The sequence below is a fragment of the Scyliorhinus canicula genome, chromosome 10 (genome assembly GCF_902713615.1).
Source record: "Scyliorhinus canicula chromosome 10, sScyCan1.1, whole genome shotgun sequence".
Classification (NCBI taxonomy): Eukaryota; Metazoa; Chordata; class Chondrichthyes; order Carcharhiniformes; family Scyliorhinidae; genus Scyliorhinus; species Scyliorhinus canicula.
In genome coordinates this window covers 68495971-68511024 of record NC_052155.1, presented here as the reverse complement: position 1 = coordinate 68511024, position 15054 = coordinate 68495971, and the positions used below count along the sequence as shown (strand labels likewise).

General features: G+C 42.6%; 1 protein-coding gene across 1 annotated transcript in view; it reads left to right on the top strand.

Annotated features, from left to right (window-relative positions):
• lrrcc1 (leucine rich repeat and coiled-coil centrosomal protein 1) overlaps positions 1 to 15054 on the top strand; it is a 173503-nt gene that overhangs the window by 47162 nt on the left and 111287 nt on the right. The window contains 3 exon segments of the mRNA XM_038809142.1: positions 1501 to 1670; positions 5944 to 6162; positions 10234 to 10397. Of these exon segments, the coding sequence (XP_038665070.1) occupies positions 1501 to 1670; positions 5944 to 6162; positions 10234 to 10397 (553 nt within the window).

The following is a 15054-nucleotide window of genomic DNA, read 5'->3' as shown; positions in this document are numbered from 1 at the left end:
TGGTGGTATCTGTGACATTGTTTGTAAGGCATGATTCCATGAGTATGACTATGTCGGGCCACTGCTTGACAAGTCTGAGGGACAGCACTCCAATTGTGGCATGTCTCCAGGTGTTAGGAAGGAGGATTTTGCAGGGTCGACAGGACTGGGTTTGCCGTTGTCATTTCTAGTGCCTAGATGGATGCTTGTTGGTGTGTCCAGTTTCATTCCTTTTTGTAGACTTCGTAGGCACAACTGAGTGTAACTTGCAATACAATTACAGAGGGCATTTAAGAGTCTGTGGCTCCGGAGTCACATGTAGGCTCGGCTAGGCTAGACCAGGTAAGGACAGCAGATTTCCTTCCTGAGAGGGCAGATGCAATTTTACATCAATTGACAATGGTTTCATGGTCACTCTCAGTGAGACTACTTTTTAAATTCCAGATTTATTTACTGAATTTAAATTCCACTTGTTTCCGTGGCAAGATTTAAACCTGTGCCCACAGAGCATTATCCTGAGCCCTGGGTTATTAGTCTAGTGACATTATCGTTATGCTTTTATGAATACAACTTCCTGCATGAATCCTTTATAGGACTGTGAATTAGTTATGCCAAAAGGAACACACCAACTAAACACCTCGGGCGGTATTCTCCGCTCCCGATAAAAATCGGGATGGCCGTCGTGAAATCGGCCGAGGTTCACGACGGCCTCGCTCCCCGCGCCTAATTCACCCCCACCTGGGCTAGGAGCGGGCCTCTGTCTTTCCCGGCCGCGACCTCATCGCGCCGGAAATGACGCGCAAAACGGCGCATTTGTGAGGTCATCCGCGCATGCGCGGGTTGCTGGTTCCAACCCGCGCATGCGCGGATGGCATCAGCTCACAGACGGCACAAACCTGCGCATGTGCGGTGCCGTCTTTCTCCACCGCCGCCCGGCAAGACGTGGCGGCTTGATCTTGCCGGGCGGTGGAGGGGAAAGAGTGCGTCCGTTTTGGACGCTGGCCCGACAATCGGTGGGCACCGATCGCGGGCCTGTTACCTCCCGAGCACAGTCGCGGTGCTCCCATCCAAATCGGGCCCCTAGATGCTCCAAACGGGCATCTGGCACCCGTTTCACGAATGCAGCGACCAGGTGTGGTTGCTGCCGTGGTGAAACGGGCGTGAAGGGCCGGCCGCTCAGCCCATCGGGCTCGGAGAAACGCCGTTCGCCGTAAAAAACGGCGAGCGGCGATTATTCCGAGTGGGGGGGGGAGGAATCGCTGGGGGCGCCAGGGGGGGGAGTAAAAAATGCCGGGAGGCCCTCCCACGATTCTCCCACGCCAAGTGGGGAGCGGAGAATTCCGCCCCTAATATTTTGAAATTAGCATTTTGATATATAGCAAAGAAAATAAGATTGAAACTGAATAATACCATGCAGAGTATTCGTTTAGCGCCTATTATGTTTCGGCTTTTTTTCTTATTATTTTACGTGAACAATTTAGCAGTCAGTTATTACAATTGAAAGTTGTACATTTTTTTCAGGTTACAGAGAAATACTGCTTCAATCTTTAACTCAGCTGACTGTACTAGATGGACGAAGGCGGTCTGGTGAATCTATCCATTCAAGTGAAGGATGTCCCTTGGATCTACCTGGTTTAGAAGACTACTTGGAGTATTTGGTATCGTCAGACTCTAGCTTAAATGTGGAAAAGGTTTGTATTTTTATTTTTTTCATTCTTGATCAGAAGTGTCTGGTTCTTGAAGTTTTAGCAATCTAGTTCTATTTGTGTTTCCACTTCTTAATTACTTTTTACTTGTATTATTTGATGTTTGGGAAGGAACTGCCCTTAGTACTGGTGAAATAATCCTAAATTAAAACACCCATATCTCTTTATCCACATCTTGAGGTAAATACACTTTAACAAATAAAAAGTTTGAACTTCAGAAGCGTGGCTCCATACTATACATCTAAATATCCAGTGGAGACAAAAGGTTTAACAATTCTCCCTTGTTGACCTTTTCTTCGTGGGTGAACACCCAGCCATAGAAGAATTATACCTGAGAGGCCTGGAAAATTATATGAATTGTCTGTCTCTTCAAACTTTCTTTTTCTGCACTTACATTCTCCTTGGACATTTCAGTTCAAGGCATCCCCAATTAATAGAAATTATATTTTCTTAAACAATGAAGTACAACTGGAAATATGGGGAATTGATGCCCATCATTTGATTCCACCATCCACAAGGCACAGTTTAGGAATATGATGGAATACTTTCCACTTGCCTGGATGAGTGTGGTTCCAACATTCAAGAAGCTTGACACCATCCAGAGCAAATCAGCCTGCTTGTTCTGCACCCCATTCACCAACTTAAGCATTCACTCCCTTCACCACCAACACACAGTAACTCATCAAGGCCCTTTCGACAGTACTTTCCAAACCTGTGGCCTCTACCAGCCAGAAGGACATGGGCAACAGACGCATGAGAACACCACCACCTGCAGGTTTTCCTCCAAGCCACAGACTGCCCTGACTTAGAACCATAAATTCTAAGTTCCTTCACTGTAGCTCAGGGGTGGGCAAACTTTTCCGTGCAAGGGCCACATTCAGAAATTCACAATTCACAAAGGGCCGCATAGTATATTAAGTAAAATAATTACTTCACCCAGTTATGATTCTGGGCGCCTCATATAGAACATAGAACAGTACAGCACAGAACAGGCCCTTCGGCCCTCGACGTTGTGCCGAGCAATGATCACCCTACTCAAGTCAACGTATCCACCCTATACCAGTAAGTACCCCAACAGCCCCCCCCCCCATTAACCTTAAAAAAAAATTTAAAAAAAAAAAAAAATTTTTTTTTAAAAAATATTTTTTTTTTTTAAATGACTTGGTGGGCCGCAGAAATACCTTTGGCGGGCCGCATGCGGCCCGCGGGCCGTAGTTTGCCCACCCCTGCTGTAGCTGGAACAAAATCTTGGAACTCCCTTCCCAGCAGCACTCTGAGTGTATCAGGGCTACGAAACTTCGGTCAAATGGCAGATTGTCGACATTGGGATTTCAGAAATCCGCCATTTGATGCTTTGTTCCTGACCTTCAGACCAGTTTAAAATAAAATCAAGCTGTCAGTTTCGCTGACAATTTCACCGGGCAGTAACTGCTTCTGACCTTTGGATAGCTTTGTGGATTTGGAACTGACCGTGCCAATTTTTGTTAAACAGCTGGTCAGAACCCACTATGTTGCCCAAAGGCCGCAAACACCAGTTAACACTCTGAACAATCGTCAGTGAAACTTGACAGCTCGTTTTTTTTTTCAAAAGCTGGCAGACTACAAAGCTGCCAGAGGGAAACAGCAGTTCCCAATCTCCGCAAAATTGTTTCTGAGAGCAGGAACTAACTGCAAAGTTACAGTGGAAGGAGCAGCAGGTGCAGGAAAAACAGAGCTGCTCCGCCAATTACTGGTTCAGTCTCTTCCAATCTTGCAGCTCATCCAGTAACAGCATCTGTGATTGGAGGAACAGCAAGAATGGGAGGGAGGGAACATGTGATTGGAGGAGCCGGTACAGTTATTAGGGCTGCCACCATGTAGGAGACTTTAATCTGCACTGTTATTGTCGCTTTTTGACATCCACCGGGAGGCCAAGGAGAAGAAGTGAAAAATGAAAGAAGCGGGAATCTTCGCCAGTAATGAGGCTGGAGTTAAAATAGAGTTACATTGGAAAATAGTTTGCAAACACTGATTTAGTTCTTTGCTTATTGCATGTACATAATCCAGAAAAAAATATGTTTTGTTATTCGTATGGACTGTATTGAATGCTGAGGGAACTTGGGTAATTTAAGCCAAATGCATTGGTCCACAGCCTTGATGGTAATAGAAAACAAAGGGGAAAGTAATGTTTTTATCCACTTGAAGTCCAATAATTCCACCCATTTGAAACTTGCTAGACATAATTACATTTAACTATAAATCTTAAAAAGCTCTAATTGCATGATTCCTTGTCACAATAAAATTCTGACCTTTTTGTCTCCGGCCACTCTCACCTATTGTGTATCTACACCACTGGACTGCAGTGGATCGAGGAATCTCACCACCACCATCTGAAGGGTAATTAGGGTTGGACAACAAATGCTGCCTTGCCTGCAATATATTCATCCCATGAAAGAATTTTTTAAAAATCCAAGTCATTTATGAATATATTGGTTCTCCAAAATAAGGATATAATAGTCTAATGGAATTCAATAATTTTCATTGTAAAATAATGATCAACAGTAAAGGAATTACTGAAATGCTTCTTTGAACATTAATGTTTCATGGTATTGTGCGATACACAGGAGCAACTCACCAAGGCTCCTTAAACAGAACCTCCCAAACCTGTGACCATCTAGATGGACAAGAGCAGCTGATGGATGGGAACACTACCTGGGAGTTTGTGACTTGGAGCTGATGAATCAGTATTAAAGGTGGCAAAGGTGCAGATTGAGATATCCAAAAGGACATTGTTGCTAGGCTGGTGAGGGAACCAACTCGAGGGAAAAACATATTTGACCTCATCCTCATCAAGCTGCCTGCCACAGATGTATCTGTCCAGTATTGGTAGGCGTGACCACTGCACAGTCCCTATGAGGACAAAGTTCTGTCTGGTGAATACCCACCATTGTTTTGTGTGACCCTACCACCGTGCTAAATGGGATAGACTTTGAACAGATGCTGTTGTCCGCAGAAGCAGAATTGTACTCATCGAAAATCTGTAACCTCATGGCACAGCATATCACCCACTCTACCATTACCACCAAGCCAGGGCATTAACTCTCATTCATGAAGAGTGCAGGAGGCCATGCTAGGAAACAACACCAGGCATACTGAAAAATGAGGTGTCAACCTGGTGAAGGTACAACACAGGAGCAAGTAATAGACAGAGCTAAGCAATTCCACAACTAATGGATCAGATCTAAGCTCTGTAGTACTGCCACATCCAGTCATGAATGGTGGTGCACAATTAAACAACTCGCTGGAGGTGGATGCTCTGTCAATATCCCCGTCCTCGGTGATGGAGGAGCCCAGCACATCAGTGCAAAAGATAAGGCTGAAGCATTTGCTATGATCTTCAGCCAGAAGTGCCGAGAGGATGATCCATCTTGACCCTCAGCATCATAGCCAATTCGATTTACTCCACATGATATCAAGAAACAGCTGAAGAAATTGGATACTGCAAAGGCTATGGGCCCTGACAATATTCTGGCAAGAGAACTGAAGACTTGTGCTCCAGAACTTGCTGTGCCTCAAGCCAAGCTGTTCCAGTACAGCCACACACTGGCCTCTTCTTTCATCCTAAGGTCAGAAATGTAGATCTTCGCTGATGGCTGCAAAATGCTCAGCACCATTTGCAGCTCCTCAGATACTGAAGCAGTCCATGTGCAAATGCAGCCCAACCGGGACAATATCAAGGCTTGGACTGACAAGTGGCAAGTTCTGTTCATGCCACACAAGTGCCAGGCAATGACCATCTATGACAAGGGAGAATCTAACCATCGCTGAATCCCTCAGTATCGACTTCCTGGGGCTTACCGTTAACCAGAAACTAAACTGGACTAGCCATATAAGCACTGTGACTGCAATAGCAGGCCAGAGGCTAGGAATCCTGTGGCAAATAACTCCCCAAAATCTGTCCACCATAAACAAGACACTTATATTCTTTCATGGGATGCTCTTGCTGTATATGGTTGTTTTAAATTTTGAAACTTATATAGAATATTCGTATTAATGCAGAACTTTCATTTGGCAGAAGGTCTTTCAAGAATCTTCCAGATTTGTAAACAATTCAAGCATAGAGTGATACTGTAGATGGTGCAATAACAACCACACACACGGTTATTTTCTTAGATTTAATGCAAGAGGTAATATTTTACTTTGAAGTATCACTGTAATAGATAGAAATTTTTAACGCTTTGTTATATGTTTGCATACTTCCCTTTTCTAAAATAAATAGGCTCCAGTGGGGCTACCTGTGATCACTCCTCGGATTGATCAGGTGCTTGCTTATTACCGCCATCATGCTACAGTAACTGATCCTGCAATACCAATGTCTGCTACTGAAGCCAGTTCTGCCTCTGAAGTGGAGCAACCCGAGAATCACAATACTGTTGGTGTGTTGAACGAAATACGAATAAAGAAGCTAGAAAGACAGATTTCTCAGCTATTGCAGCAGGTGATTGTTTACCTCAGCATTACAGCACGTTTTCTCAATAAATATGGTCTTATAAGGGAGTGTTCTTTTTTAAAAATTCACATTCTTAAAAAGTTATATGATCATTTGTAAATATTACTCCAGATGCTTTAAATTTTATTGCATATAGAGTATCCTGAAGATCGTGGAAGGTGCTGACTTAATATGGTTTCCAATAAATTTACTCATATATGGGTGATTTTTGTTAGTGACAATGAATAACAAACCTTAATCTTACTAAAGAAATGTAATATTTGAGACAGTAACTGCTATCGTAAGTTTGCAGCACACATCATCCATTGTATTCCTTTCGGACCAAATTCTTTGACCCATCTTCCGCCATCTTTCTCCACCTGGTTCAATTTATATCGACAACACAATCATAGACCTGATCCCATGCTCATCTTAGCCAAAAGGCCAAGAAGCGATCGTAACTTCATAAAGTTGTACTTTCAAAGGGTGCATTAATTAATCAGAGATTGGAGAAATAAAATAAAAATTTCTCAAAAGTATTGTGAAAATCGAAACTAAAGAGTATTGCTATTCTGTGTGTAGTTCCTGTAATTTTTGAAATTGGAGATATGCTTTCAAACAGGAGTTTTAGTTTGAATGTAACAGTAAGACTACTTTGTTATAGTAGCAGGGAGTGAAGGCTATTATGCACACAGTTTCTAAGAATGTTGACTTCCCAGACATGTACATTAAAAAGTTATACTCTACATAACCTAACTATGAAGCAAACAATGCTTTGCATTTTTATTAATTGTATTTTGGGTTAGTCCAGCTTTGCATTTAGCTGTAGTAACTCTGAACTTTTCAAAACTCTGCCGCAGTCAAACAGATCGTGCAAAGGCTTTAAGATTCATTATCAGCTTTTATTACTGTTGGTAAGTTTATCATTGACTGTACTAGCATAAAAAAAGCTGTTACCAGTGTTTGGCTTGTGGTGAGCTGAATTCTGTGCATACATATAAGCATATCTACACACAAGCCTACTTTGCATGACTGGACGTTTTATATTCATTCCTGCGATGTGAGTGTTGCTGGCAAGACCAACATTTATTGCTCATTCCTAATTGCCCCTGAAAAGGTGGTGGTAAGCTGCTTAAATAAAAGAAAATTACTGCAGATGCTGGAATCTGAAACAAAAGAGAAAATGCTGGAAAATCTCTACGTCTAGCAGCATCTGTAGGGAGAGAAAAGAGCTAACGTTTCGAGTCTGATAACTCTTTGTCAAAGCTGTGACAGAGTTATGGGACTCGAAACGTTAGCTCTTTTCTCTCCCTACATATGCTGCCAGACTTGCTGAGATTTTCCAGCATTTTCTCTTTCGTGGTAAGCTGCAGTCCATTGGTGTAGGAACACCCAGAGTGCTGTTATGTCTCAATTTGATACCTGTCATATAACTGCACTATTGATTGTGACAAATAGCTGCACGAAATAAAGACACAATTTTCCCTACAGTCAAAACATGAACAGCTTTCTTTCTGCTATTTTTCAAAATGCGATATCAAAGATGGTACTTGTTGGAACAGCAATTTTAACATGATCATCCGTGCAGTTTGATAGACACGGTAGTGCTCTCTCAGTCTGGTGTGAAGACCAGTCTGAGGGCTGAGGGACTAAGCAACATAGTGGTAATTGTACTAGTATCCACCACGGCCCAATTGGTAGTAATCTGAGTCGCGTGGTTCTGAGTTCAAGTTCCACTTCCGGGACTGGGCACAGAAATCAAAGCTAACATTCCAGTGCAGTGTTGGGGGAGCGCTGCACTGTTAAAGGTACTGCTGAATTTCGGATGTGCATTAAACTGGGATTCCGTCTGCCTGTTCGAGTGGATGTAAAGGATCCCAAAACATTATTGAAAAGGAGAGCAGGAGCATTGTCCAGTATTTATCCCTTGATGAACATCGCAGAAATAGATTATCTGCTCATTATCACATTACTGTTTGTAGAAGTTTGCTGTGTTTTTAGCTGGGAAAGCGCTATAGAAATGCAAGTATTTGTGTTTGAAAGTAGTAATTCAAAGGCTTGGACTAATGTTCTGGAAGAGTAAGTTCAAATCCCATCTAAGGAAAAGTAAATTGAATCAGTTAATTAAATCTGGAATTAAATGCTTATTTCATTATTCATGATCATGAAACTACCCACTTGTTGTAAAAACACAACTGGTTTACTTATGTCCTTCAGGGGACAAAATCTGCTATCCTTACAGGTGACTGCAGACTTACAACAATGTGGTTGATGCTGAATTGGCTTATGAAATGGCCTCGTAAACCACCTAGTTTCGAGGGTAATTATTGATGGGCAATAAATGCTGACCTTGCCAGTGATGCTCACATCCTAAGAATGAATTAAAATAAACTAGAGAAGCTAAAAGAAGTGCTATAAAGAATAACATATTTCCTTAAAGATGCAATATTTCTTGAAAGGAAATGTGAATGTCACCACAAAAAGAGAGGGGTATTTCATAAGTCCACGCATCCTTGCGTGTGGCCATAATTACTGTCCATGTCAATGTGACGGAGCAGAGAGCCTGCGAACCTCAGCACACAAAGATTTATATTAAAAATAACTGTTCAGACAATTATTAATAAGAAAGCACAGGGCTCGATCATGCTATCAGTTATTTTATCATGTGTTACAATTGAGGTGTATGAGATTATTGTGCTTTAGAGCTGTATATTTTGGTTGATAAGATTATTATAATTTGGGACTAGCTTTAAATGAAGGTCATATGAGCCAACCTGACAGTAACTCTGGATGGTTTAATTGTTAGAGATCAAGGGACCCAGATTGTTTTATTGAGAGGAAGATTAAAGGTATTTTTGCCTGGAGACAACGACCAAAAGTCTCCTTAAGTCCCAGAAAGGTCCTGTAGGTATCAAGTTGTAAACCGTTGTGCAGTAAACTAACCATTTACTCCTAGGATGAAAGGGAGTTGGGATCAAAGAATAACTAATTCACATTTCTACTTGGATAGAAAGGCGATGTATTGCCTTGGGGAAGGGAGTGGAAGAAGCCATTTTGAGATCAAGTTACAGCCTTCCTGATAATCACAGGACTATCATAGAAAGACAGGGGCAGCAGTTTTATCTTGTATGTCTTCAGCCCATTGAGAGGTAGAGAGCAAGAGAGAGAGACAGTCAGGCCTGCACCTTAAGCAGAGAAAATACAGTCTCTTTGTTCACCATGCAGAATGCGGGTGGACGCTCACATGAGTAAAGTCTTAAGTTTGTGAGAAGTTGAAGAAGGCTGGAAGATTTACCTAGCCTTGAGCTAAAGAAAGAAATGTACAATATAGCCCCCACAATGAGAAAGAGTTCTGGGATTAGAGGTTACCTGGTGAAGGCAGTAAAAATGTAACAACCTATCAGCAGCTAGGAGCACCTGTGAACTATTTTCAATAGGAACTTTAATTTTGTGAAGAGTGCGATGTGTGATTAAAAAATGAAAAACTGTTTATTTCTTTACTTTAAAGTATAAGTTGCCTACAAAAGAAAATAGTGTTTAGTCAGTCTTGTTTTAATCATTTGTTACAGTGAAGGTCTTAAAACTTGCAATTTTGACGTGCTATTCTTTCAGCTGTTAACTGGAAGTTCAACTATTATCTTTGAATTATCAATCTTTACAGAGATTGTGACATAGGTTTTAATATAATTCTATGATAATGAAGCACTCATTGTTACCATGGGATCCTGTGTCCCATGTTCAAGTCAGAAATATGGTTTACATTTTAAATTGTGTTATCCCTTGACTACAGTTTTCAAATAGCATTAAAATATAGATATTTAGTTGTACTAGTCAAAACATAATCTTGCAGGGATCTGGTAGTGGAAAAGTATTATTCCAAATTAACATTCTAGCTAAGTATATCATTGGTTTTACATCACTGATGATAATTCATTACACTCCTATTGATTTCACTGTGACCTGAAATATATTTTACAACAAAGAGTTGCTTGGCTATTAAGACTAATTCTACTTAAATTAGCTTTCAGCAATCAATATTTTGTGGAGCTTGATTTCATGTTGGATTTCTTAATTTTAAAGGTTCCAGCTCCTTCAAAAGTAAAAGCAAAGCGAGATATTGATCATACCTCTGAGAGTGAAAGTGAGAGTTCTAAAGAGAATCGCAAGAAAGAACCTCGACGGACAAAGTCTGAAATCTCCAAACAACTAAAAAACAGACAGCTGAAAAACAAAAAATCTGCGAGGTATTTTTTGTATTGATTCATTAGAGGATGTTGGCATCGCTGGCAAGACCAGCACTTATTGCCCATCCACTAATACTCCTTGATGGTCGTGAGTCGCCTTCTTAAAAGTCAGTTATGTGGTGCTGGTAGTCAAAAAGTGCTGTTAGGTAGGGAGTTCCAGGATTTACACCCGGTGACAATGAAGAAACTGCAGTATATTTCCAAGTCAAATTAATGTGTGACTTGGGGGAGAAGTTGATTGCTTTCTATGAACCGACTGCCCTTGACCTTCTGAGTGATGGAGGTTGTGCATTTGGGAAGTCCTACTGAAGAGTCTTGGCACTTTGCCTCTGTGCTTCTTATAGACGGCACACACTTCAATCATGCTGTGGCAATGATGGAGGGAGCGAATGTTTAATGTGATCAATTGAGTGGCATTGTCCTGGAGTGTGTTGGAACTACGCTTATCCAGGCAAGTGGAGTCTTGCATCACATCTTGACTTGTGCCTTGTGGGTGTTGGAAAAGCTTTTGGGAGTCAAGAGGTGATTCACTCACTGCAGAATACCCCATCTGTGACTTGTTCGTGTAGCTATAGTATTTATAGTAAGCCTACATTAACACTGCAATGAAGTTACTGTAAAAAGGCCCTAGTCGCCACATTCTGGCACCTGTTCGGGTACACAGAGGGAGAATTTAGGATGTCCAGTACACCGAACAAGCACATCTTTCGGGACTTGTGGGAGGAAACCGGAGCACCCGGAGGAAACCCACACAGATACAGGGCGAACGTGCAGACTCCACACGGACAGTGACCCAAGCCGGGAATCGAACCTGGGACCCTGGCGCAGTGAAGCAACAACGCTAATCACTGTGCTGCCATGCAAATGTCATGGGGAGATGTTTAGGCTCCATCCATCAAGATGATAATTGCCTGACATTAATATCCTTCATTCTGCAATTCAGCACTTTTGTCCATGATTGAACTAAGGTTATACTGAGGTCTGGAGCCTTTTAGTGCTGATGGAATCCAAAATGAGCTTCTTTATACAGGTTTTGAATAAATGCCATTTGATTGCAGAGTCGATCATACTTTCCATCACTTCGGACTTGTCCCACGTTTTTGTGGACAGGGCATAATTGGGCCACTTTGTCATGTTTCCACTTTGTAGATAAACAGTGTTGTTGCTGTACTTGAACAGCTTGACTGAAGCCATGACTTGTTTGGAGCACAACGCGTCAGCACTACAACTATAGTGTCAGGACCCATTGCCTTTACTGTGTCAAGTGGGTTCAGCCATTTCTTAATGTCAAATGTACTAAATTGAATTTACTGAAGATTGAGTATAGTGATTAAGTGAACCTCAGGAGGAGAATGAGATAGATAGTCTACTGGGCTGCAAATGGTTACAAATATTTCAGTCTGGTCTACTGTATTTAAATGTTGAACTCCACAATCATTAAGAATGGGATATTCATGGATCCTCCACTTCCAGTTTGTTAAATTGTCCACCGCCATTCACTACTCTATGTGGCTGAATTTTAGAGCTTTCATTTAATTCATTTAATTCATATCATGCTTAGCATAAATGTAGTCCTGTGTTGTTTGCTTCACCAGGTTGGTACCTCATTTTGGTATATATGGTAGAGCTCCTACATTCTCAACATTGAAGCTGGGTTGGTCAACCTATCATATTTAGCAAGGTGACAGTACTTTCTAGTCACAATGGATAGTGTTCCCAGTGTGAGGACATGACTTTGTTTCCACAAGGACTGTGATGATGGTCATTCCTACCACTATTGCCTTGGATAGATATGATGGGTGGATTGGCAAAAATCAAGTCAAGTAGATTTTTCGGTTCTCTCACCACCTGCTTCAGACCCAGCCTGGCACCTGTGAGTTTCAACATGCAGCCAACTTGGTCAGTTGTGGTGCCAGTGAGTGAGACTTGATGATATATATTGAAGTTGTTCATCCAGAGTGCATTCTGTGCCCAGCTACCCTCAGTGCTTCTTGCGAATGGAGTTCCGATTCTTCTGCTGAGTGAGGGCAGTAGGTGGTAATCAAGAAGAGAATTCCTTGGGCATAAAACTTCACAGGATCCACAGTCAATTTTGTGTATTCTGAGGGCCATCCTCTCCCAGTCATCCTACTAGCAGGTCGACTGGTTAATGGGAATTAAATGGAGGGAAGAGCCATGAAGGGAAGGGGGCAAGGGGTTGTATTTTCGGGCTGTGCTGGTCTTCTTTGTTTGTGACTTGGGTGGGGATGGTGAGCCTGGGGAGGCAAAATCATTTGTGTTTGGGATGGGGGAGCGGTTGGGGTGGGACGGGTGAGTTGCTGACATTGGAGATGTTGTGGAACAGGGTGGGTGGGACTGGTGTTTCAATCAGGGCTAGATATGAAGGCGAGGCGGAGTGGGGAAGGATTGCGGTGCTGATTAGATCATAGCCTTTTCAGCTTGCATCAGCTGGGTGGACTGGGGGTAGTTATGTGATCACCAGAATGAGGCTCGGGTCAAAGCGATCGTGGGCCCAGTCCAATTCTGAGGAGGGATGGAAGTATGGTCTCACCCTTTTGTGGAACAGGTCTGAGAAATACTGAATAGGGGTGCGGCCTTCCATCCCCTCCAGTAACCCACAGCACAAGCATTTTGTCTTGAACTTGTCTAAAACTCTGCTGCTGTTATCTTAATCTGTACCAAGTCTTATTCACTCATCACCGTTGTGCTGGTTCACCTACATTTGTTCCTATTTTTATTGTTTCATGGGATGTGGATGTCACTTGCTTGACCAACACCTGTTGCCCATCCTAATTGCCCCTGTATGAATGGCTTGCTCAGCCATTTAGAGAACAGTTAAGAGTCAACCTCATTCCTGTGGGACTGCAGTCACATGTAGGCCTGATTGGATAAAGATGGTAGATTTCCTTCCCTCAAAGGCATTAATAAATGTTTTTTTTATGGCATTCAATGATAATTTCATGGTTATCATTTACTGGGACCAGCTGTTTTAATTCCACATTTATTAATTGAATTTAAATTCTGAACCCATGTGTTCAGAACATTTGCCTGGGTCTCTGGATTACTGGTCCAGTAACATTACCGCTATGCACCAATCTTCCCCAAACTCTACCAACATCTCAATTTTGAAATTCTTATTTGTTTGTTAAAGCCCCTCCATTTTTTTTCCTTTATTCTTTCCTGGATGTGGGTATCACCGAAAAGACCAGCATTTGTTGCCCGTCCTTAATTGCCTTCGAACTGAGTGATGTTCTGAGCCATTTCAGAGGGACATTGAGAGTCAACCACATTGGCCTTGCTACTCCTGTCGCTGTGACTTTCGACCTTCAGGACCCCACAAATCCTCCCAACATTTGGTCACCCCCCCTCTCCCACCTTTCACTCCAACATTGGTGGCCGCACCTTCATTCATATGGGCTCTAAGATCTACAAATCCTTTTCTTGTCCCTTCATTTAGGATTTGCTTCAAACGTATCTGACCAAGCTTTTATTCACCCGTCCTCATATCTTTTTTTGGCTCAGTGTTGGTTTTGGTGCGATTACACCCCTGTCCAGCACCTTTAGATGGTTTCCGACATTATGTATACTATGAGCTGGATTCTCCCAAAATGAGACTATATCCCCACGCCGGCGTAAAACCGGTGGAGTTTTACTCCCGAGATTCCTATTAAAAAGATGAACTAATTCAGTGCCCTGCAGGGGGTTAGCAGGGACCTGGAGTAAATTTCGCAGATTTAGCTGCAGTTACGGACCCCCTTACTTTGGGTTTGGAGTCCGCGCATGCGCATGGCGGTGGCCTCCAGCGGCCACGCGAAGCTCCATGACAACTCAGACCGCGGAGCCAGACAGAAAAATGAGACCCCTGCCCCCGATTGGCCGCGAGCCCCAGCATCTAACCGTACGGATCTAATCCCCGGCCGCCTATAAGGGCCCCCCCAGTCTCCGATCCACCCGCCCCCGACCAGGGCGGCCGCGGATTGAGTGTGCAGCTGCCACGCCAGCATCCCGACCGGTAATAGGTGGCGTGCTCCGCAGCCACGCCATTGTCAGGTCCCAGAGAATCGCCAAACCGCGCCAGGCCCGATTACGGCATTGGAGTGGATTCTCCGCCCCTGCGCCGGCCACGATTTTGGCGCGGGGCTGCATAGAATCCAGCCCTTTATATATTTAAGTTGTCATTTGTCCTGAGCCAAGAAATGTAAAGGCACGATCTGTTCAAACAGTTCTGATGTACTTCATTGGCTTGCCATGCTGTGCCTTTTTGCCTTTTCATAAAAGTTCTAAAGACAATCCACCTTCATGAGAAAACATTTGAGTTTTTTGTTTCCTCTTTACCTGTTGTTTTCAGCTGTCTTCATTGATTCCCAACAACATATGATGAAGCAAACAGCACTGTAGGCAGTTAATCAATGGGTTGTCTATTGACAATGTTTCACATTTGATTCGGAGACTAAAGATGGACAGTTTCCAATATTCTGTCTTGCAGCTATAATCATAAGCTTTCTTACAGTGGCGTTAATCGATTTTGTACTCAAATGTTCAAAATTCAATTTGCTGTGTTTGGAAATTACTCTTGAATAACAATATTTTAAAACTGTTTTCTTCAATAACGTTTGCTGTAATTTTAAAAATCTTTAATGGGATGTGGGTATCGCAG